This window comes from Cavia porcellus, unplaced genomic scaffold (genome assembly GCF_034190915.1).
Source record: "Cavia porcellus strain 051 isolate PalLab524CR breed Dunkin Hartley unplaced genomic scaffold, mCavPor4.1 scaffold_14, whole genome shotgun sequence".
NCBI classification, from domain to species: Eukaryota; Metazoa; Chordata; class Mammalia; order Rodentia; family Caviidae; genus Cavia; species Cavia porcellus.
Window position 1 is genome coordinate 37,139,038 of NW_026947497.1, and position 23,245 is coordinate 37,162,282.

At 42.3% G+C, this 23,245-nt stretch overlaps 1 protein-coding gene across 10 annotated transcripts in view; it reads left to right on the forward strand.

The window, feature by feature from the left end:
- The window catches only part of Znf827 (zinc finger protein 827), a 159,533-nt gene that overhangs the window by 33,706 nt on the left and 102,582 nt on the right, over nt 1-23,245 (forward strand). For 9 of the 10 annotated variants that reach the window (XR_010051479.1, XM_013160262.3, XM_013160265.3 and 6 more), the window contains exons 3-4: nt 7,889-8,061; nt 13,797-14,277. Coding sequence is in view for 9 of the 10 variants with exons in the window: in XM_013160262.3 (XP_013015716.1) it covers nt 7,889-8,061; nt 13,797-14,277 (654 nt within the window). In the remaining variant the exon portion in view is untranslated. The remainder of the gene's footprint in view (nt 1-7,888; nt 8,062-13,796; nt 14,278-23,245) is intronic. The other variant, XM_013160263.3, reaches the window with a different exon arrangement.

The window sequence follows — 23,245 nt, forward strand, 5'->3', positions numbered from 1 at the left end:
CCTGAAAGGCTGATCAATTCCTGAGTTTCATTTCTCTTAACTTCTCACCCGCCAGCTGGCAAAAGAAGGAGAAAAATGGCTAAAATTAGGAAGCAAGCAGAGCAAAGGGAGCTGGGTAATTTTGCAATGAAATAAATCACTCCCAACTTGCAGAAATTTCATTTAGGGGTAACAGCCAAGAGAGGTGAGGCTATATGTAAAGTGTAATTTTATGAATATTATCTGTTTCTGCTTATTGAATAAATGCGTGAAAGGTGTTTACAGTATGAATTCATCTGGACATTAGTTACTTGGAAAAGCTTGTACAAATTGAATAATAAGCTTTAGTTGACTGAAGGCTTGGAAAGTCTCTGATAAAACTGTGTCTTCTAAAGGGATGCTGTAGCTGCTTTGTCATTTTAAATGGTCTCTTGTGTAACCAGCAAGAGTTGTGAAATATAATTTTTTTCACCCAAATGATTAGATGCCTGTGAAGATGCAAAAGAGGTCATGAGCTTCAAGCACAGGGTTGAGTCTTTGTTTGTTTTAACTGTAGAAGATGCACTCAGGGTAAAACATGTTGTTCCCTTTTGTTTTATTTGCATTTAATCTATGCCCACATCCCCAGGGGGTGCTCAGCAGAATTTAGTACCTGAAGATCTATAAGAAATCGGACTTTTTTCTTTATACAATGATATTTATTTATTTATTTATTTATTTATTTATTTCTGAAACACTTGATACTTTAATCAGTGAATGTTCAAAATGCCCAAATCAAAAGAAGAAAGAAAGAAACCTCTCAGATTTGGGCATTGTAAGCCCCACGGGTTGATTGGTATGCTGACCTTTTTTCCAGTTTTCCATAAACCTTTGCTCAAAATCCAAGACCTGGTGGGGCAGCTTCACGATGGACTCACTGTATTAAGAAATCATTTGTTTTTGCAAAGACCAGAAGTGTGAAACCTTCAAAATGTTACTAAACTTTTTTTTTCATGTGTCCCTGTAGATGCATCCTAAATTCAAGTTCTGTTTATTTATTGCATGGATTGCAAATCAGAGAGCGGATTCCTGTGCTCTTTTCAGTTAAAGTGAGGTCTTCACTTCCAACCATAGAGCTTGGTAATGGGTTGGAATGAAGTCCACAGGACATCTAATTGTGTTTATCTTTATTATCATGGCATGGCTGCTTGCTGTTATTCAGGATCACTGCTCTTGCCTAGGAGGGGTAGGAGGGAAGGTGGACCTTCTCCATGGCCCGGTCTCTCCTTAACCCCTCCCTGGCCTCCTCCCCTCCACACTGTTTGTTTCAGTGTAACGTGGGGCCTGGATTCAGGCAGAACTTTACCTAAAATACGCTGCAGGAATGTGGTGCGACCCAAAACCCATGTTTCTAAATGTTTCTCATTTATTATTTTTCCCTTTACCTAAGAAAAAAATCTTAATTTAATTCTAAACAAATAGGTGAGCTGGTTTCTCACAGCAGGGGAGTTACTGTCCCCTAGTGACTTAAATAAACAGTATCCCCTGTGTTCCCCCTTCCTCCACCAAAAGTCACAAAATAAACTACACGGCACCGTTTTCAGTTTTTAATTTTTTAAAAGCTGTTTCTCAAAATGTCGCAAAAAGGGCATATAAAGTTGATTCTAGAGTTCCAAAGAATCGTGCACTGGGGGAAGCTGATCTTGTTTTGAGTAATTTAGACACCAGCATTGCTTTGACCTTCTTTAGGTCAAGGGAAGTCCAAACTATGAAAAAAAAAGTGTCTTTTAGGTCTGGCCTTATTCTTCATTTTTGAACAGGATTCTGTTGTTGCCAGGTTGTGGTGTATTTAATTCCTTAAGAGTCCACCACTTGATAGCCTTTCCGCCCTACCAGAAAGACGTGACACTCGAGGAGGAGGTTTCTTTCATGTGACCCTGTGCCACTAGCACATGCTACACTGCTCCTCTGAAAAGGGACACGATAGAGGGAAGATGATGTCTGTTAGCTATAAAGATAAATGTCACACATTGACTCAATTCTCTTTGAAGCTACTGTTCTATTGCAGCTAAGAATAAAATAAATGGTTTTTATTTTCAAGACAAAGTTTCTTGTAGAAGGCCAACAAGAGTCCCAGGATACCAGGCTCCTGGTTCAAGGAAATAACAAGGAGAATTTCCCAGAGATAATCTCCAAACAGTTTATTGTACTGAATGAAATTTAAATATACATAGCAGCAACCTAGTCTCATACAACTGAGAGCAAAGACTGTTTCCTGGGTTAATACATAAGAACTCTCGGGCTGCTGCTTCTTTTCATGTTTATGGGATGTTATTAAAGGTATTGCAAAAGCATAGAAAGTGTAGAGAAGGAGATGACCTTTCCCGAGCTCCCATTAGCTCTACGTTATACCCTTAATCTGAGAGTGATCACACATGTGAACTTGTTTGGCAAATTCATTTCTTACCATGATTCACAGCTATCTGTTAGTGATCTGGGTTATACTTTCTGACTGATTTAAAACCTGGCTGTAGCTATCAGACCATCTTCTTAGTTTTATCAAATACTTGATAAAATACACTTTGAGAGTGTCAGTATCAGTAACTATAGATAAACTCATTGATACCCATTGCTAACGCAGTTTTTGTTAGTGTTCTTGCTCTGAACCATGTCCAAGAAATTCCATTGAAAGGTCTTAAAAACATACATATTGCTATTCAACACAGATGCACCAATAGTATTTAAAAATGTAAAATAGAGATGGTACTGATTAGTGATGCACGGATTGTGCACATCCAAGGTCTTCCAGCATCTTGAGCTCCTGTGTATATGGTAAGCTCAGTATGCAGATTCATCTACTTGCAAATTATCTTGACTTTCCACGCGTTACCATATACTGTAGTATCTAACAAGACAAAGTCTGATTTCAAAGCTATAAAGCAATTACATTTGTTTAAAAATATCTGAGCCTCCATAATCTTTACATGTTTTAAGTCTAACCAAGTTTTGGTTTTATTGCTTTGTGAATTTCAGTATAGACAGTAGAGTAGAACATTAAACTGGAAATGCAGAGATGAGCTCTGATCCCAACTCAGCCACTAATTAAGTAGCAGAAATCCTCTTCCCATACTGTGGCTCAGTTTTCTCACCTGTGAACTTGGCTGATGTGGAACCATCTCTAGGACTCCTTGCTTTAACCTTCCTTCCATTTAGTTATTGCTCATTTTCCAGCTCTATTTGTGTATTTACTCAAAGCAACAACTTTTTCTTGTTTTTATTTTTGAATTAAGATATGTGGTTTTTCAAAGTTTCCACAAGACTGAGTCTGTTTATCCATAGTAAATAGTTCAATATAAATCATTGCACTTTATTAATGATGTAATCATACAGTGTTTGCTTTTCTAGTATGAGCTGCTGTGAGCTCATATTTGGACGTAGCTGATATACAGGTGCTTGATCTATCTGCTGTGTATCCATTCCTTCAGGATGTGTATTGGTGTACTGTGAGGGGAATACGCTCACGGCCATCCTGGTTCCATCGGGTCTTACTGGCAGCCTCTTGCATCTTTGCCTCCGTTTCCAGCTCTCATTTTACTTTACACTCTCAGCTCAGCCTTTTTTCCTTCATCTCTTTACAGTGCAGCGCATAGTTTTTGAATCCTGTGTTGAACCTAGGTAAGGCCGGCTAGCCACTTGCGCTCTTCAGCTCCCTTGAAATCCCTTCTGTCTTTTCCATCTCTTTTTTCTCTGTTGAGCTGAATTGGGCTGAATTTGGCTGTTGGAAGTTGGTTCAGGCTAACAGCACCCTGGACTCCCCTTGTACATGCTCACGACTCCATGGATGACCTGCTTTGTCAGGCCAGCCCATACGCTGTGTCCTTCTTATATGATGCCTATTATCTCAATTTACGTCTGCTGGGACGGTGACTTTTCTGCTCTGAACACTCTGTCTGTGGTTTACTGTCACAATTATTGCTACAACAGCTGCCATTACCAAAAGCTTTCATTTACTGTGTGAAAAGCGTTTTATATACATTCATTATCTCTTTTATTCCAATAATATTATTGCCTGTAAAGAGAACATGTTTTCTCCAAAGGAGCAAATTAGCAACTCTGTGCTACTGGGTCTGTTAGCATTTGGTGGAATTTAGTTTTGTTTGCAGTGATTCTAACTGGCTAGTGGTATGTTTCAGGGAAGTTGTTTATCAGCCAGATCAGTTGTAAACTAGGTAAAATTAGGAACATTGCAGCCTTGTTGCTTCAAGAATGTATGGCTCTTTCTGAGGAAGTGGTCATATTTCCTGAGGCTCTAAATTTGAGTGAAATTTACAGCTGTCAGTTCCCTGAAAATAGTTTGGCATAGGAAATAGAATGCATTCTACCTCCTTCTCTGAAGTAGTTAAGGACATTGTATGCAATGGAGAGTATCTCACTATACTATAAAAATGTCTTCTTTTCCTTTTTCTTTCTTTTGAGATTGTGTCTCATTACAGAGTCCAGGCTGGCCTTGAACTCACCTCAGGCCAACCTTGAATTTGTGATCCTCTTGTTTCAGATTCCTGAGTGCTGGGATTACATGTATGTACATATTTGGTTTTGAAATTCTTCCTTGAATAAATAAAAGTGCAAATGTTACCAGGGGTTACTAGTGGCCCAATGTGAAAAAACCAGTCACTGTATTCTGGTGACTTTTATTGCTTGGCTTCTGTCTTCTTCCTTTCCTGTTACGGTCGGTTAAAAATTCTAAACAGTTATAGGAGTGTAGCTTTTTGACCACATTTCTTACCATTAGTTTCTTCTTACTGTGAGTATTCTAATTTTCCCTGCTCGATCTAATTTGTACACGATTCATGTGTATTTTGGTATTAATTAAAACTAAAGGAGCATAGCTCCAAAATGAAATACATTTATATGAAATACTAATAGCAGAGCTTAATGTAGTGTACTCTGTAATACACTTTGAAATACAGAATTGGTGATTAGGGAAGGGGCTGGGAGGTGTCAGAAAGAAGAGGAAGTACATTGGTCATGTTAGGCAAGACAGGTTGCTCGGGAGAGCCACAGTCTGACACCGCTCATTTGTCCCGTTAATACCTTCTTGTTGCTTTCCTCCCCTGTGCCACACGACATCCCTAGCCAGCAAAGGACATCTCAGTGTTCCCTTTCTCCCTGAGATCTATAAAATTAAGCAGTTTCGGAAGTACTTCCCGACGGTGGGAATCCGTGGTGGCTTGTTTGCGTGTCTCTTGCTTATTACTTTAATGTCCTTACAACCCCAAATAGACTTCATTATCATTTTCTTCCTGTAGCACATGGCAATAATCTCACCTAGAGCCTGATTCAGTCCTTTCTCTCAAATGTTGTTCAACACGCAGGCTTTGTGACCATGACACCAGGGTGGAAGACATGGCAAGAAGGTAGAGAAAATGAGACAAAAGCAGGCCTAGGAGCACAGGTCATTAGAGGCAGGTGCTGCACAGATGGCAAAAGCGCCAGAGGGTTAATAAAAGTGATTGCTTATTGGCTGCTACAGGTTGTTCTTTTCCTAGAATAAGAAGAAATTCTTTTTTCCTGTTCCCCAGCAAAAAAGAAAAAAGGGTTGGGGAGCAGAGTACTTGTGATTAAACATATCACAAGTAGACTTTAAGAGGATTCTTTCTCAACTTGATTGGTTAAGGTAACCAGTATTGCCTATTCCTGTACTAACTAGTAAAAATACATTTTTGGAATTTCCTGACTCTGTTCCAGAACCTTTCTGGTTCCATCCATTTTAAGTGGTTCTTTGCATGTAGAAACTCACTTGACTCAATAAATAAATAATGAGATTATCTTAAAATATGCACTTGGGAATATTTCCTTTTAAAAACTGTAAAGTGATGTGTACATTTAAAAATTCAAATAGTACAGAGTGCTGGGGGCACTGCAGCTCAGGGGTGGTTCTGGCCATCATGTATGATGTTGGCGGGGGGTGAATTCAAATAATACAGAAGGACAGAACAGGAAAGCACAGGTTTCACATCCCTGATGCCTTCCTTTTAATCCACAATTCTTTAGTTGTGTTTAGTGGTTTCTTGACTGTACTTCAAGAAAATTTTCATGTAAATAGGAAGATACCATCCTTGTTTGCTTCATTGATTTGTCCCATTCTCCTCACTCCATCCCTTTTTTTCCCCTCAAACGTTTCAAAGCAAATCCCGATATCATGTCCGTTTGCTTGTAAATATGTCCATATTTGTATATTTTTGACAGATAAGACTTTGAAGAAATCACCACAATTCCACTATCACATCTAACGGGGCAACAATTGTTACTTGATACTATAAAACTCCTAGGCTATAATCAGAATTTCCTCAATGATCTCAAGTGTCTTTCACCATTGTTTTGTTTAAACAGGGTCCAAATAAACTTCATACCTTGCATTTGTTTTATATATATCTTTATGTCTTTTTCTTAAACCACAATCCCTTCCTATTTTGAAACACTACTTGTGAAAGAAACTGGGTCATTTGTCTAGAGGAATTTCCTTCTAGGTTTGGTTGATTTCATCCCCTTGCTGTGTTTAATGTTTTTTTTAAAAAAATTACTGTTTCAAATAAACTGCTAGTGAGAAGCTTGATTGCATTTTATAAGAATATTTCAGAAGTGGCATATCAGAAGTCACATGTGTCTATGTCATTTTCAGTAATGCTGAGATTTGCTAGTGCCTGTATGTGCTGTCAGCTTGATCCATCCTTTACAAAGTTTTCTATCAATCTTTCACCTAACGATTTTAGCAGTGATTGATTTTTCTTTAAGAAAACAAACAGAATCACCCTGAACACCTTGTTTCATATCTTTCTTTATCCCCTAATTCATTAGAATTCTTTGACATGTTACCGTATCAGCAGGAATAGATCTAGCTTTTTTAAAAAATGATTTCATATAGCTTTTATTTAATAGGTTTGGAATTATTTCTGATTCCTCATGATTAAGAGGAGTGGCTGAGCCTTCGGCTCTACTCAGTTTTATTCCCTGTATCGTATCCCCAAATTGCAGAGGTCAGACTGGTGCTGAATGCTACCACTGATTCATGGGCCAGAAGTTTAGCAGGCAACTGTCACAGCACAGACTCCTTGCTCTGGAGATTGTACAGGGGAGAATGATCTGAGCTTTACTTGGAGGAGGGAGTTGGTTTGTTTGCCTTCCTGAAAGCTTGCTGTGGTGGTTTGGTGCGGCTCTTCGCAAAGCAGGCAGTGAGGCCCGGTCCAGAGCAGAGCAAAGCAGTGCACATTGTTAGTGGCAACCAGAGAGACAGAAATAAGAGGATGAAAACCTTGACCTTAAGACTCCCTGATGGCTAAATTGGCAGCAGCATCCATCTGCACTAGCCACAGCTAAACAGATCAGCAGTAGGGATCCTAAAATTTGTCTCCATTGGAGTTCAGTGTGTGAGGTTATGATAGCTGGTTTTCAGTGCAGAGCAGTGTGTTATTCTCTGTCCCATTTGATTTGTCTTTATTTTTCCCCCATTTCCAAGCCCCAGGAATTCAGACCTGGACTCAGGCCTGTCGGTTTCCTTCAAGAAACATGGATCCTGAATGCAGGCTTGTGTTCCTGCTTATGGGGCCCTTTGGGCCCTGAGCTGGACTGGGCCAGGTGAAGCCTCTGCAGAGATGTCCTAGGTGCAGGGTGGCCTTTGAAGGTAGTCTGATGGAGCACTCCGTCAGAGTTCAGCAAATGGAACCCCGGTGGAGGTGACAAGATGAAGGTGACTGCTACCTAAAGCAGCCGTAGGCCTTCCCCACGGATAAGATCTTGGAATCACCAAAGAAAACACCCAAATCATTTTTAGTGCTTTTTATACAGCAATGCATGTGCATTAGTGTCAGATGCAATGTGTTTGTTTGTTTTCCCTAATGTTCTTTTTCTCTCTCTCTCTCCTTCTTCCAAGCCTCAGAAGAGGAAAGTGGAAAGCCTTTCCAGTGTCCAATATGTGGTTTAGTTATAAAAAGGAAGAGTTACTGGAAGCGCCACATGGTGATTCACACAGGTTTAAAAAGTCATCAGTGTCCGCTCTGTCCATTCCGGTGTGCTCGCAAGGACAATCTCAAATCCCACATGAAGGTAAGTCACCTGCGGAAGACCTCAGGGCCGGGCCACATGGCCAGGTCCCCTGCACATGGCCTGATGCAAGATATGTCTCTGCTAAGAGATGGCTCTGTGTTGGAGCGTGGGGTGGCAGTGCTTGGTGTAACAAGTAGAATCCAGTGAAAAGAAGGATGTTGGAAAGAATCTCTCTTTCTCTCTCTCTCTCTCTCTTTGTCTCTCTCTCTCTCTCTCTCTCTCTCTCTCTCAATACTGGTGATGGAAACTTGGGTCTTTACACTGAGTTACATCCTCAGCCCCTCCCTTTTATTTTTTTATTGTTAGACAGGGTCTTGCTAAATTCCACAGACTAGGCTTAAACTTTCTTCAAGTTCCTTCTCTCTCAGGGTCCCAGAGTGCTGAGGCCACAAGCATGCACTGCGATGTGCAGCTGGAAAGGTATTTGTGTCCACTTTACAACCAGAAACTTAAAGCTAGAGAGAATCTTTAATACCCAGGTAACAGCTGTGGTATAGAGTCGTCCTTTCCAATAGGGGAGCAGCAGGCTCACCTGGCCTTGCTTCGTGACGCATTTCTAGGGGTACTGAGAGGAAGAGCCGGCCAAGAGCAAGAGGCAGGGAAAGCCCCTCCAGGAAGAGCCACTGGGATGAGCGCTAGAGGTCCAGCTCCAGGACCTGGTCCCTTCCTGGAGTCACTGCCTTTGCAGCCGTTGCTTTACTTGCAAAGTCTGAGCCTGTGACACACGTGTCTAGAATTGCCTAGGATGTCTGGGTTGCACTTCCGGTGAAAGGGGGAAGGGGCTTAGTAATACAGAAATCCTGGCAGGCCTTGTGAATATTACAGATTTTATTTCAGCTTTAAGGAGCAAACTTGTGATGAAAAGAGCACGAGGTTTTGAATTGGATAGAACCGAGTTTAAGTCTTAATGTGCAACCTGCTAATTATATAGCCTCGAGCAAGTTAACGTTTAGGCTCAATTTTTCTGCTCTGTGAAATGGGAACAGTAATGTCTGTCTGGAAGAGTTGTCATTAATATTAAATGAGATAGTCGTAGCACACTGACACAGAAATGTTCAGAAGTAGCTACAGTATCGTAATACTGGGGGTTGAATTCAGGGTTTTTGCACTGAGCTACATCCTTAGCCCTGTTCTGTTTTGTTTGTTTGTTTGTTCTGTTTTTATCTTAAGACAGGGTCTTGCTAAGTCACTAAGTTGTCCAGGATGGGCTCAAATTTTCAACCCTCCTGTCTGATCCTCACAGAGTGCTGAGGTTACCGGTGTGCACCATCCTGCCTGATTCATTTTGGTAAACTACCACTGTACATCTTAATAACAACAAGTGTATTTCACTAATATTTATGATATGGTTTGTCCGTTGATATTTATAAGTGTCACCTTCATCGGCATAAAATGTATAGTATGGGCACATAATTAAAATATTTGCTTATTTTGAAATCTGGCAACTCAGTCTTTCTGAGTAGAGCAGTAATCACTGTTCAGAATTGCAGCTCTTAAGAGTATGATCAGACAGAACCTCTATTGACTTTAGGAAATAGCTTAGAAGATTGGAAAAAATTAAGTCCATGATGTAATTTGTTTTCAATCATTTGCCTTTTTCTCCTGGGAGTAGCCTGCCCTTCATCTTCGGAATTCATTTAACCAGGAGTTCTGGTTGGTTGAATTTTACTGATCTTACTTGGTTATTGCTTTAACCCTCCTCATCCTCTGTCATGTCTTCCCAGAGTAAAAACTCATATTTTTAAACCTGAAAAGTGGGATTTCATTAGCAGGATAAGACTTCAAAGGAAAGGCTTTAGAACTAAAACTCGGTTTACTTGCTGTGTTCTTAGCTGTGTTTAGAAATCAGGTCTGGTGAATTTAAAGCTTCAGTGAGCAGAAAACTTGCATCTAGCCTGACACCTTGTAAGCTTGGTTTCAGCTCAGGGTCACTTAAAACAACCTATTTATAAACCCATGAGAAAAAAAAAAAAAAAAAGCTGGGTTTTCAATAGCAAGAACTATTGACCCTGCAACTCCAGGGAGATGAGTTGGGTGCCTTGATGACATAGACAGTCGGCCATGACAGTGCTGCAGATGAGAGCTGCCGGGGTTTTACAGGTCGTGGGGTCTTAGAATGCTTTCAGAACAAATCAATAACCAGTACAATAAAGCAGTTGTGTGAAATTACTACTTTATTCAAACTCATAGTGTCCTAACCTGTTGAGCTATGACTCGAGCTTTTGATAAGGAAGTGGTGTAAAGGGCTGTGCAAGTTTAATTTTAGCAAAGGTGTACTTTCTTTTTTCTGCTCCCAGTGCCTGTTGTCAGCCCTTTTTAAAAAAAATTCAAAGGATTCATGATTTTATTTTGATTAGATCTATTTTTAACTTTGCAAAAATTTGCAAAACAGTATCACATGGAAATATAACGGCTATGATCTTATGCATAGATATCGTTTGCTGCTGTCACCTGAGATTAGAAATATGGGTAAATTCCCTAAAATTAATTTTGCCCAAGAGGTAGGGGCAATCTAGATCAAATGCTAAAATCCTAAAATCTCCGTGTGCTCAGAAAAACCTCAGTGAAAATCTCAGTTCCATAATGTAGTTGAGAGTTTGAAAGACTCGTTCATTCTCTCTCGATTTATTTGTCCTAATGGAGATAATAATCAGAGGGTCTATCTCATGGGGTTGCTGTGAAACTTAAATGAGATAATGTGCTAAGAGCATTTAGCTGCAGTGGAGAAGCAGCCTTCAGCAAGTCTGCCTAATACAGTAATCATTTTCTCGATGCCAACTGCGTACAATTAATGTTTACATTTAAAAATAACGCAGTGGTGTAAGACGTTACTCTAAAATAAATTTCACTGCATTTCCCTCTCTGTGAAATATCCCAATGGTGAGAATTTAGAAGTGTTGATAAAAAGAATATACAGTTGAACAGTCATCCCATCACTCAGAAATAACCATTATCTTTCTGATAGACAACCTTCTGTATTGACTGTCTGTATTTATTTAGACAAACGGGACTCTGCTTTACTTGCTCAACAGCGCGGCACATACTGTGTTCCTGCTAGGCGTTGGGCACTCTACAGTTTTTGTTAGCCTGTTTTTTCCCCATCATGTGTTGTGCAAATGTTTTCATGACCAGCTATAGAAAGAGCTTGTAAATGCTTCCAGCCTCCTTGGGGTTTTCTTAGATTTGCGTTGTCTTTTTTACAGCTTTCCTGGCTGAGTGAGCATACAGGAATTAAATGTGAAATTCATAAACTAAAACAGAACAAAAAAGGTGAGGAGGACCCCTAAGATAAAGGACCCTAGTGAGGGAAGGGCAAGAAACTGGCACAGGGGCAGGGCACCGTCCTGGGTCCACCACTTGCAGAGCTGTGAGTCCTCTTGAGACCCTGGGCTGCCTCAGCCGGTGAAGTAGAGACTTCTCAGAGTTGCTCTAAGCTTGGAAATGCCTCCGCCCAAGCACGTGACTACCTCCAGATGGCCCAAAGCATGCCACAGCGCCTAATAGGGGCGGTTGATGGTTGATGGTAAATGACCAGGCAGTGAGTCTGGGGTCTGAGGAGAATATCATGCTTCCAAAAGCACTGCTTGTCAGCAGATTAAGAGGAACTTTAAAGCAAGCGTTAGGCTAGAGAGAATATTATCATAGAGAACTGCCCTTCTGTCAGGAGAGAAGGGGAGAAACTGCCACGGCAGACAGAGCCACATGTGACGTGTAATCCCTGTGAGAAGGTGCAGCTTGAACAAGATTGTAAGTGCAGAAGTCAACCCAGCACTGTTTGCACTTTGACCTTGCACTGATTTTCCCATAACTAAATACAGCAAGGCCGGGCCGGTGCAAAGCAGCCCATGCGGTACTTACACACACACTCCTTTTAGTACAAGGCTTCCTTTTGATTCTAGGACCTGGGCTGGTGCTGTCTTTTTCCTTCCTCTAGAAGTAGTTTGAGGAGCTCCTCTTCCTTGCATTTGCTCCTGTGCTATCCAGTTTTGTTTTGGCCCTCTCCAGGGCCAGTAGATGTAAGGACACTTGGGAAATGGAATCTGCCCCTACTGCCCTGTGTTCAGGGACACAGAAACTCTCCGCCTTGTGACCTTTACCACCTGGCTGTTGGGCATGCCTTTGGCGGCACCTCTCTGACCTTCTGGGTTGTGACTGGAGGGCCCCCAGGTGCCTGCTCCCATGTGACCTGGGTGGAGGAGGTGGTGGTAGTCAAGCTTCTGTGTTCTATGAGAAAGCAAACGAAAGATCCAGGGGGAAAAGGTCCCAGCGTTTCCCCATTTGGACAGAGCGGAAGCCTCTGAATGCATAAGAATTTGCCTCCACTAAGTTTAAGTCTTTATGGCTACTCCTGTTGATAAACTCAGGTTTTGGGGGGATCCAGAATCTCTTACGTTGTTTTTTTTCAGAAAGCCACAGTGGGGTGCTGTAGCAACAGGATCTCACCATTAACTTTTAATTTCTTTGCTTTTGTTGGTCACTTAACATTATTTAAAAGTATGTTTTGGCTGGTGAAGAATGCTTTTGGACCGTATTCAGAAGGCATAAACAGCTGTAGTAAAACTTGCTCTCTTGGAAAGGAAATTTACACAGAGGGTCCAGGTGGTGCTGTGGATTGACAAATGAGTCTTTAACCTCTCAGAGACTTGGGTTCAAATCCCGCTCGGGTCACCTCTGACCGTTGAAGGGTCAGTTTTGTTTTGGTTTTGAATTCTGATCACTTACGTTCTTGTTTGTCCAAATCACGTAACTCCCCAAATCATTTGGCTCAAATCTACACAATTGGCAGTTTCAACTCCAGGGAGGGCCAGTCCTGAAATAGCAGGGTGGAGCAGGTCAGTGCTGAATTACATTGGCAGAGATGAATGGGGAAGTTACAAGCTTATGAGCACCTGCCAGCTCAAAGCCCGGCTCGAGCCAGTGCAATGATTTCCTCACTTTTTCAAGCACTAAATTTGGTAGTGACAGAGAGAAAAAATTTCTTGCAGTTTTTGCAGGTATCATGTGCATGCGTGACGGGAACTGGATTTAAAAGTGTGCATTCTTCACTGTAGACATCAGCACCTAGAACATGCTAGTATAGCCACAGTTGGAAAAATTGATTTCCTCTTAGCCAAAATGCTTGGTGAGGGTTAAACCTTGCTTTTTCTCCTGCTTCGCTTTGTTCATATGCACTTTTGTTTAAACTGCTTTTTCTAGGGACTCAGTTTCCCTGTCTGTGAAACAGGGATACCCAGAGGCATTGTTTTCTAAATTCATAATGACCTGAGAGCACAGTTTTGACAATTGACATTATGTTTGCAAAACATAACTAATGCTCTGTGTGACCATAATTGGGTGTATGCAGAGTGTTCATGTGAGAATTATTTTACAGGTTACCTTTTCTGACCCTAACTGGTAATTTTGTAATTGCGCTGGGTTTCCAGTATTTTCTCGGAAGATCGTCCATTGAGTTGGATGTCTAGACTCTCAGGAGGATGCTACTGAAAGCCGCATTCTTGGGCAGTATCCTCAGTCATGAGCCTGGCTCTAATAATGGACTCCTAAGCCCCACGAACCCAGTTCGTGTTCGGGGATTGGCCCCATTATCTGGAGCACAGAAAGGCAATGTTGCTCTGCTGGTTTTCTTCCCGGCCCTTTGCGTGGCAAAGAAGTCGCTACTGAGTGGCTTGGCTGGACGAAGAGGGCTTTCCCGTGCCTGCCCGGTGGCTTGCTCATTCTTCTTGTTTCTCCGGCAGGTTCATCAGCACCAGGACCGGGGAGAGACCTTCCAGTGCCAGCTATGCCCTTTCACCTCCTCACGCCATTTCAGCCTGAAACTCCACATGCGTTGCCATCAGCACTTCCTGAGGACAGAAGCCAAGGTGAAGGAGGAGATCCCAGACCCAGATGTCAAGGGATCTCCCCACCTCAGTGACAGTGGCTGCCCGGGGCAGCAAAGGGAAGGAGGAGGGACAGAGCTAGAGGGGACCATGATGACGTCTAACACTCCAGAGAGGACTAGCCAGGGTGGGGCTGGCGTCTCGCCTGTGCTGGTGAAGGAGGAACCCAAGGAAGATAACGGCCTGCCTACCTCCTTTACCCTGAACGCTGCCGACAGGCCCGCCAACCACACAAAGCTGAAAGACCCCTCCGAATATGTGGCCAGCAGTGCGGCCGCATTGTTCAGCCAGGACATCTCTGTTAAGATGGCGTCTGATTTTCTCATGAAGCTGTCAGGTACTTGAAGAGGGTTGTACTTCTCTCTCCCTCCCTCTGTCTCTCTCTTTCTCTTTTTCTCTACCAGTGTTTTCATCTGTAAAATACACTGGTAGGACTATAAGCCTTCAAGGTCCCCTTAATTGAACTTTTGTTAAGCTTCTCCTCTCTCTCTCTCTCTCTCTGTCTCTTCTCTCTCTCTCTCTCTCTTTCTCCTCTCTCTCTCTCTCTCTCTCTCTCTCTCTCTCTCAGCAATCCTTTAAAAGTAGGCATTGCTTTGGCTTGGGTCTCAAAACAATAGAGATTGTTGATTTCCTTCTGTGTTTTCCCCTCTGCTGCGTGGGCTCTGGCCAGGGAGGGTAAAGGTCCTAGGTTTGAGCCAGGTCTGGGCCAGCTGCTGTGTGTGACCTTGAGGCTCTGTTTAACTTGTCTCTTGTGCACTGGCTTCTCCAGAATACTTGAATATGAAATTCCTTATTTGACACTATTCAAATTCTTTGCTGTCTTAATTTGAAATATTTTTGAGAGACATAGTATATAGAGAGATTACCATGAAGAACTGTAGATGTTTAAAATTTGAGCAAAAGATAGATTGTCCTTATGAGGTTTTTTCCCCCCAGGATTTGTGTGTGTGTGTGTGTGTGTGTGTGTGTGTGTGTGTGTGTGTGTAAAGTTTATTACAGTAAATACACTAAATGTAAAATTGACCTTTTAACCATTTTTAGGTGTACGGTGCAGTACTACTAATGTATTTGTACAGCCATTTCCATCCCTAGAACTTCTGTATCTTCCTAAACTACTCTTTTAACAATATTCTTCAGCTCCTGGTAACCATTGTACCTTCTCTGTGAATTGGACTATTTGAGGTATCTCATAAAAGGGAATTTTTTTGTTAAGTTCTCTAAACATTCTTTTCCAACTTCCCTAGTCCTCTTTGAAAACAAGATGATATATAAATTATAAAAAACACATTCTTACTAATGAGCATCACTTTCCTTCACCACCAGATAATACATCTTTGGGGTCATTTTTCCTAATGCTTTTGATTAAGTGGTGATGTTTAACAAGGTGGAGAGATGTCAGGTGTTTCTGCTGACTCTCTTTTGGAATGGTAAGAGGCGTTATGGGGCTGCACTGCTACTCATTACAATTTTAAAAGTCTGGTTTTAAATTTTACGGGAGTTGTAGAGGGTGGGGAAAGGTCGGTGGAGAACTGGTTCTGTCTCTCTGTTGAAGGTGGCAGCCCCCACGGTGATTTCCAAATGCCATTGCAGCTCTTTGGAGATTGACAGTACCCTTTAAGTGGAGAATAATTGGTCACCGCCTTCCTTTAAATGGACTGTGAGCCGCATTTCACTAAATGTCATTGCCAGGTGAATGCGAGGCTCAGTTTTACTCTGAAGTTTCCTTGCGCCCTGACAATGGAGGTCTCTGGGAATGTCCCCTCAGCCCAGATCTTTGCCCCCTGACGGTGGGAGATGGGAGTTGGAAGGAATGAGGGTATGGAAAATGAGGTGTCCTAGAAAAGAAAGAAGAGGAAGAGACAGCGAAACATACAATGTGCAGGGCGGAGGAAGCCGGCACAGCCAGGGCCAGGTCCCAGGGTTTAAGAGCATCTGACCAAGGCACCGAGGAGCTATAGGTTCCCTGCTCCATTCCCTACACCCCCTTTTTGTGTCCCAACTCAGGGAAAATATGACTTTAGAGACTTTGAGTTTTATAGGTAATTTTTTTGAACATAGGCTAAACACGTTTCTTTCCCCTTGTGCTGCCCTGATCCTTCAGGATGTCACCCACAAGGGACACTGCTTCTTCCTGGATGGTCTTGCCTACTAATGCAATAGCAAAAGGGATTCTTTTTGGGCTGTCATGCAACCCTACAGAAGAAACAAATAACAAGTTCACTTACCCTAGCTTAGAAGGGTAGATGTTTCCTTACTTAACAAAGAAGGGCAAACTAAGTGGGGGGAATGACTCTCAGTAAGGTGTTGTTCACTTCACTCCATGACTCCAGGGTTTTTTTTTTAAGTCTGGAGGAAGGTGAGGAGGGAGGCGGGCAGTTTGATCTTCTGGTAAAACACTGGTGTGTGATCCGAAACTCCTGCTGGGTTCAGTGCTGAGTGCTCCTGGTCAGGCTTGAGGCTGTAATTAGCTCCAGCCCCAATCTTGGGGAACGTAAGAGAAGGCTTTCAGCTGCTTAGAGTCAGCTCTGCAAATAACAGAGACAGAAGGGAGCCAGGCCAGTTGATAGGTTGGGGTGAAGCACCGTGCACCAAAGCTTTCTATTGTAATCCCTTTGTGTTTTAAGTTCGCTATTGGTGGGGAGTTGTTTATGGTTTGGCAGTGGGAGTATTTACTGACTGATCAATTGGCATAAGAAAACAGATAACAAATGCACACTATTTATGCAAAAGGCCCATGCAGCTATTTTATGGTGGCTTAGTAAAGGTCCTGAAACCTGACTTGTATGCACTGTTACCTAGCAACCTGTTATAAAGTCACCGGGGAGTGAGATGCATCAGTAATTTTTTTTGTGTGTGCATATTTGGATGTAAATGTAAACTTGGTGACTCTGGCAGTGCAGCCCACGGGAGGAGAAGATATGTTAAAAGGAAGGAATACATCTTCTGCGGGAATTGTTTTTTTTTTTATCCCCCCCCCAACTGTCTGATTGGTTGGTCCCTACAATTCATAGCTGCTTTCACTGTGGGGCCCTACCTGGCCCTCTCTATGGATATGGTTCAGGGATAAAAAGGCCAAATCCCGGGGAGCTGTGGCTGAGTTTCTAGCTCTTCCTGTCCTCAATGGAGTAGACTGGTAGTTAGCCTCAGGCCCTGCCCCTTGGTGTCATAACGGCGCCATTGTTCTTGCACAGAATTTCTTTCACTGGGCTCTGTCCGTGCACCTGCTGGTACGATAGGGTGCAGCTGTTTGTGGGCACCGAGTCTGGGAGTCTTTGTGCCAGCCAGATCACTGTCTGCAAAACTGGAGCACAATGACAAATTCAAGTGTGTAGACACCTACTTGTTTCCAAAAGAGAGAGAAAACACTTGATGCTTTCTTGCCTGGGTATTAAGGGGAGTCTTTTTTTTTTTTTTTTTTGTTCCTTTAATTTAAACCTAAGCATAAAGATGACTGAATCGAAACCCAAGGAGATGCAAAATTGCTGGCTGGAATGCTGTTTTAAATAGTTTCAAAATCCTCCTCTCACCCTCGCTGCCATGTGAACATTTCCCTTCTCCAAGTGATCAGCTCTCTTCTCTGAGCGCGAGCTTCACGTCTCTGGATCCTCAAAGATGAATAGTGTTGCCTACATCTGGGCATCCCAGGGTCAGCATCATAGGGATGCTCACCATCAGATTCAGGGAAGACCAAGGGGCCATTCCTACTATTGTGTGGGTTGATGGAAAAAAAAATAATTCTGTAGACTTAGCTTAGGGTTTTGACCTGGAGGCGGGCCTCACAAGGCTAAGGCTTTGCATGTTTACATAGATCTTTCTGGAAGCCAGAAGACTTAGGCAGATCTTTGCATGAGAGGTCAACCAATCCAGGGGTCACATGCCGAGGGGTGTGCGGGGGAGAGGTGCTCAGCCAACCATGGGAAGCTTGCATTCCTGCTGTCTCCCATAGCCTGCAGCAGTTCTTAACCTCCACCGCAGGTTACACTTACCTGGGGAGCTTTTGTAAAATGCCAGGGCCTAGAAATTATTATTTAATTGGTCTGGGATAGGCCTTAGACATTGGTATTTTCTCTACAATCCTCAAATGATTCTAATGTGCAGCCAGGATGGAAGACCATGGATGTGAATTAGACACGTGGTACCTCGCACAGTGGTTTTTCATTGTTGCTATGGATTGACTGAGTTCTGTTCAGCCTTAAACCATGAAGCCTGGATAGCACAGTGGTACAAGGTAGGTGTGGGGCATTTCATAATAGGAGGAGGTTAGCAGGAAAGAGAGGCCAGGGAAATCCTATTCATTGAACTCCTTGGTTTCTCTCCTGAGGCCTTCGGACAGGAGATTTTGTCCAGTGTGAAAATCTCAACATCCCATTGGGCACATCAAGGAACTGGGATGATCATTTAAAGCCTGATTAAATGTTGCCTGCAATCCTCTCTCATCAGTTCTCTCTCTGCAAACTACACTTTTCAAGATACAAAATTTAATTCTAACTCTCCAAATTATAACCAAGCAGTTGACAGAAACTTGGCACCTCACTTGCTGGCAGGGAATATCTTTTTGTCCCTCGTTTTCCAAAATAAAAAGATAGAAGTCATTTCAACTATTTTTAATTGGAAACTGGCAAAAAAAAATTTTACACTGTCTCCCACAGCATATTAATTTTATAAAATTGGTACCAAAATAATTTTAACTGGGAGAAATGGACTCATGAATGCAGCAAATTATTTCTAGCCTCCCAGAGAGTTTGCGAACACGTGGCAGATACACTGTTGTTTTTGATTTATTTGAAGCTTGACCATAAGATAGCAAAGGTTTTCATGTACGAAGGGGCGCTGGTTAAGTGTTTGTGTCGGATCTTGTGGTTTCCCCTTAGCTTTTGTTCTGCATCACCCATCTATGCCACAGGATCGTATGCATCTGCAGTTATTAGACAGCTTATGTATCAATGGCAGCTCCCTGGCTAGAGGAGTGGGTTCAGGAGATGGCCACGGAGCCAAGTCCTTTTTGCCTGGTGATTCTGATTGGCTTTCTGTGAAGCATCTTAACAACTGAGCTTTCTTCCAAGTAAATGCCAGCCTTGTGCCATTCACGCCCTAAGACTGCAGTACCGCATCCAGGCCGGTCTCTCCCACTCCCGTGCCTGGGTTCCCCAACTGATGTACAGCATTTTGCAACTTCGGTTTGCTCCTTCTTTTAACCTTTTCTTCTTTTCCTTGCAATGGACGTGCACTGATCCGGTAACAAAAATTCCTCGTGTGAGCAGCTGCCTGTGAGGACATTCATGTGCAGACAGGCTGAGTGCCCTTTCGAAACCCTCGTTTTATTGAACTTAGTGACTCATATGAGAGGGAGAGCCTGAGTCTCTGCTGCTGCTTGTGACTTACTACTTTAGGAGACTAATCATAGGAGGTGGCAGGCAGGTGTAAGTCAGTGAGAGCTGGAGTTACACATGGAAGTGTGCAAACTTGCATGGAGAGAGGCTTTCTGATATTTACCATTGCATATTTGTTTATGTTATATCATGCTTATTCTGTGCCTGTAAGTCCTTTTGCACCTGTTAACCTCTCCATAGCTGGGTGGTGTTACTATTCCCATTTAACAGATGAGAAAGCCAAGAAACAGCTTAAAGTTCTTGGCTCATCTCACACAGGTAGTAAGTGGCCAGACTGGGATTATAATCCAGGCAATGTGGTTCCAGCCTTCCCTGCCCCATGCTATGGGCATCCTAGATTACCAGAAAGAGAAGTAGCAAAACAGGAAGTTGGCTGTGTTCTCTGTCCCTTTCATTGTAGGGTTAGCAAGAATCTCCAGCCTGGAGTTGATTTCTGGACACTCTGTGGCAGATGTTTTTAGAAGTTTGTTTGTTTATTGTGATGTAGAGGACTGAACCCAGAGTCTTATGCGTGCTGGGCCAGTGCTATACCACTGAGCCACAGCCCAGCCTTAAGAAGTTATATGCATATTTCAGATGTCTCTGGGAACATACAAAAGAAACAAAGTGGTAACAGTAAGGCACCTTACGTTTCTGCAGGGCTTTCAAGTGTACAGTACATTCCCAAACACATTATGTCATAATAAGCATATGGATGAGGCTTGTAAGACTTGAGGGAAAAAAACTCGGAAAAGGTAATGATCTTTCTCTCTTTGTTGTGCCCATATGTAGTTCTAAAACTGCCATTAGAATAATTTTCTCTCATAGTAGACTCCTGAGAAAATCTATCAACTTCTTATACCTGTAAAGCCAAAGCTAAGTCATTTTCTTTCTCATAGAAAGATGTTTTCTTCGGCTCAGCACTGCAGTGGTTATTGCTGCTGCTTGTTCTGCTATGTGAAGGGCTGTCATTAATCAGACGTGTTTGCAAGGAGCCAGGCCCTGGGCCAGCCACTTCATGTAATTTCTCATTTAACCCTCACCACCGCCCAGTGAGGTCAGTGATATTAAACCTATTTTATAGATGAGGAAGCTGAGACTTGATGGTTTCTGCTACAAGAAACAGAGCAAAGATTCTGCTCTGCTTAACTGCAAAGGCTTGGCTCATGACCACTTAATTAGCTATTACCTAATTTTTATTTCTCAGTTGAGCAAACTGTCTTTTGACCTCCGTCTGCTTCACTGTTTATTTTCCTTGGCTTCAAATCATGGCATCATTTCTAATGCATGCGCTTTTAGTCACTACAGTACTGTAGCTAAATCTGAGAGGGTCTTCAAATGTATCTGCAGCCCATCCTTGAACATGTCGCCTTTACCTCCCACCTTGTCACTGTCTGTCCAAGCTCGCCTGTTCCAGCTCCCTCACAGCCCAACACCCCAGCTCACCCCCAACCTCCAGAGCATTTCTGATGGACAGGCTGGCTTTTTCTACTGAGCAACCAGCTCCTCACTGCTCTCAAGAAAAATGTGGCCAGCATTCACCAGCCTCACCTGGGGTCTCACCCCTCTCATTTGCTGTGTCCTGCCTTCTCTCCTGTTGCTCCTGGGGTCTGGGCATTTGAACAGTGAGGCTGTACATGCAACTTCCTCTTGGGAGGAGCTGCAGAATCACCCTGAAGAAGACTGGGCATGGGGGAGGGAATCACTGGGGCCATTCTCAGTCCACTGTAACTCCTAGTTCTTCACACCCTGGGTGAGCCACGCTGATGAAAATCATTCAAAAACTGACTTGTGAACCAGAAAGTTAGCATACTGATTTCAGATACATGTAGCAGTCACCACGAGGAGATGTCATCAGGGCATGATCCCCGAAAAGCACTGGAAAGATACTGTCCAACCTTCTCTTCCTTCTGGACTCTGTGCCGATCACTCATTGCTGTCCTTACGTTTCATTCTTTGAATGTGTTAATAGCATGAATTTAAAATTTAAAACAGCTTTCTCTCACATGTACTCAAGACTTGATGGGTTTTCCAGGACTGGTCCTTCCTGCTGTTGACAAGGGAGATATCCTGTCTGTTAAGCGCATGACTGCAGATGGTCACTTTTGCTCATTATGTGCAGGTTTTAGTGGTTTATTTCATGAGAAAAAACCAGGCATTTCAGAGTTCACAAGGCATTGTTCTCTGTTTTCACCCTTGACCCTTTTCCACATGGGGGCCCTTCTGCCCCCAACTTAGTGTCTGTCCACAATGGTATCTGTCATATGGGACCTCAGCAAGATTAGTTTGGGTACCTAGCTCATAAATTGTAGCCAAGGATTAACCTAGGTGGGGATTAATGAGAAATATGAGATGGTTAAAATTTCACTATACACTAATTACAAAGCGATTTAAGGCAAATTAAAGAACAAAATTTAAAAATATTTAGCTAATGTTTTAAGCGTGCCATTTGCATACAGTATGCTTAACATTTACAAGGAATAATCACCTATTATTAATTATCGTTGAATGAAATCATGGCCTTTCTTAATGATTTCAGAAGGCAATTACTTTTTTTCACCTAAAGTGCACCAAAATTGTTGAAAAATGTCCCAGGCCCCCAGCTCACTCATGTTACTTACATACTCCTTACAAGGCAGTTTGCACAGATACAGCAGCACTGGCTGGTAGTATGCAGAACTAAGCTCTGGTTCTGGTTCTGTCATTAACAACTATGTGGTTTTACAAAGGTCATATTATTCTCTAAGCCTGTGTTTTCTTATTGTAAAATAAGCAAGTGGAAAAGAGTAATAGTTTTCACTGTTTTTTAAATTTTGAGTTCAGTTATTTTCCAACAAGGTCTTACCAGCAGTCTCAATATATAAAACTCATGCTGCAAGATGTATTTTTAATGTAACTTTACTTTTTAAATTCATATTTTTTGTATTCATTTATTGTTTTTTAAACCAAGCAGTTAGAAAAAGTTATTCTAGTGTTAGGGAGTAAGATCATCTTTATAGTAGTGTTATGGTCTAGTATGTTTCTAAATTTATTTAGTAATTGTAGCTACCAGAGATACTGCTTGATACAGGGAAGTTGTGACAAATGGAAACAGATTTTTAACAAATTATCTTGTAACCTCAGAATTCCCTTAATTATATTTACTCAGGTACTTGGAAGAAGAGTATAATAATACAAAGTTTCTGCTTCCGAAGTGACATTTACCATCTGCCTTCATTCCTTTGAATCAAAGGCAGACAAAAAATATCTAAAACTTGGAATATGCACTGCTGCCATCTGTAATTCTATATGAACTACTTGATTATTCCCCAGTTAAATATTACTTGAAAATGTACTTTCTTGCTTTAGGCCTTCGATTCTTAATCTGTAAAATGGAGATAGCATTAAGACCTACCCCTAAATGGTCTTTGTAAGGATCAGATAAATTAATCCAGGTGAACAGTCAGGTTGTACAGTCAGCAGTTTTTCCTAGCGCATGTTGTGATAAATCCAGCTACCTCTAGATCTCTCCATATGTCTGTCTGTCTTTTTTTTGTCTGTTAGCTCTGATCTGATCTGAAGCTGCCTTAGAGCACATACTCTTCAGTGTGTCCTGGCATTTCATTCAAGGCAGGCACATCCAAAGGACAGGTGATAATGTCTGGAGAGGTTTTCTGTATCCACAGCTGGTAGGAGCTACTGGCATCTGGTGGGTAGAGGCCAGGGGTGCTGGTAAGCATCCGATGATGTACCGGGCCAGCCTCCTTTCAGCAGGTTGTCCAATCCAGAGCATCAGTGCTGCTGAGGTGGAGAAATTGGTTAAAGGCACACATAAAACTTCAGTGGTACTAAATTGTACACTTTTACACAAATGCGCATACACATGCCTGGAATTTTTGAAAGATCGATGAATGCAAAGCCAGCTACTTCCTTATTACTGACACTACTGCAAGTCCA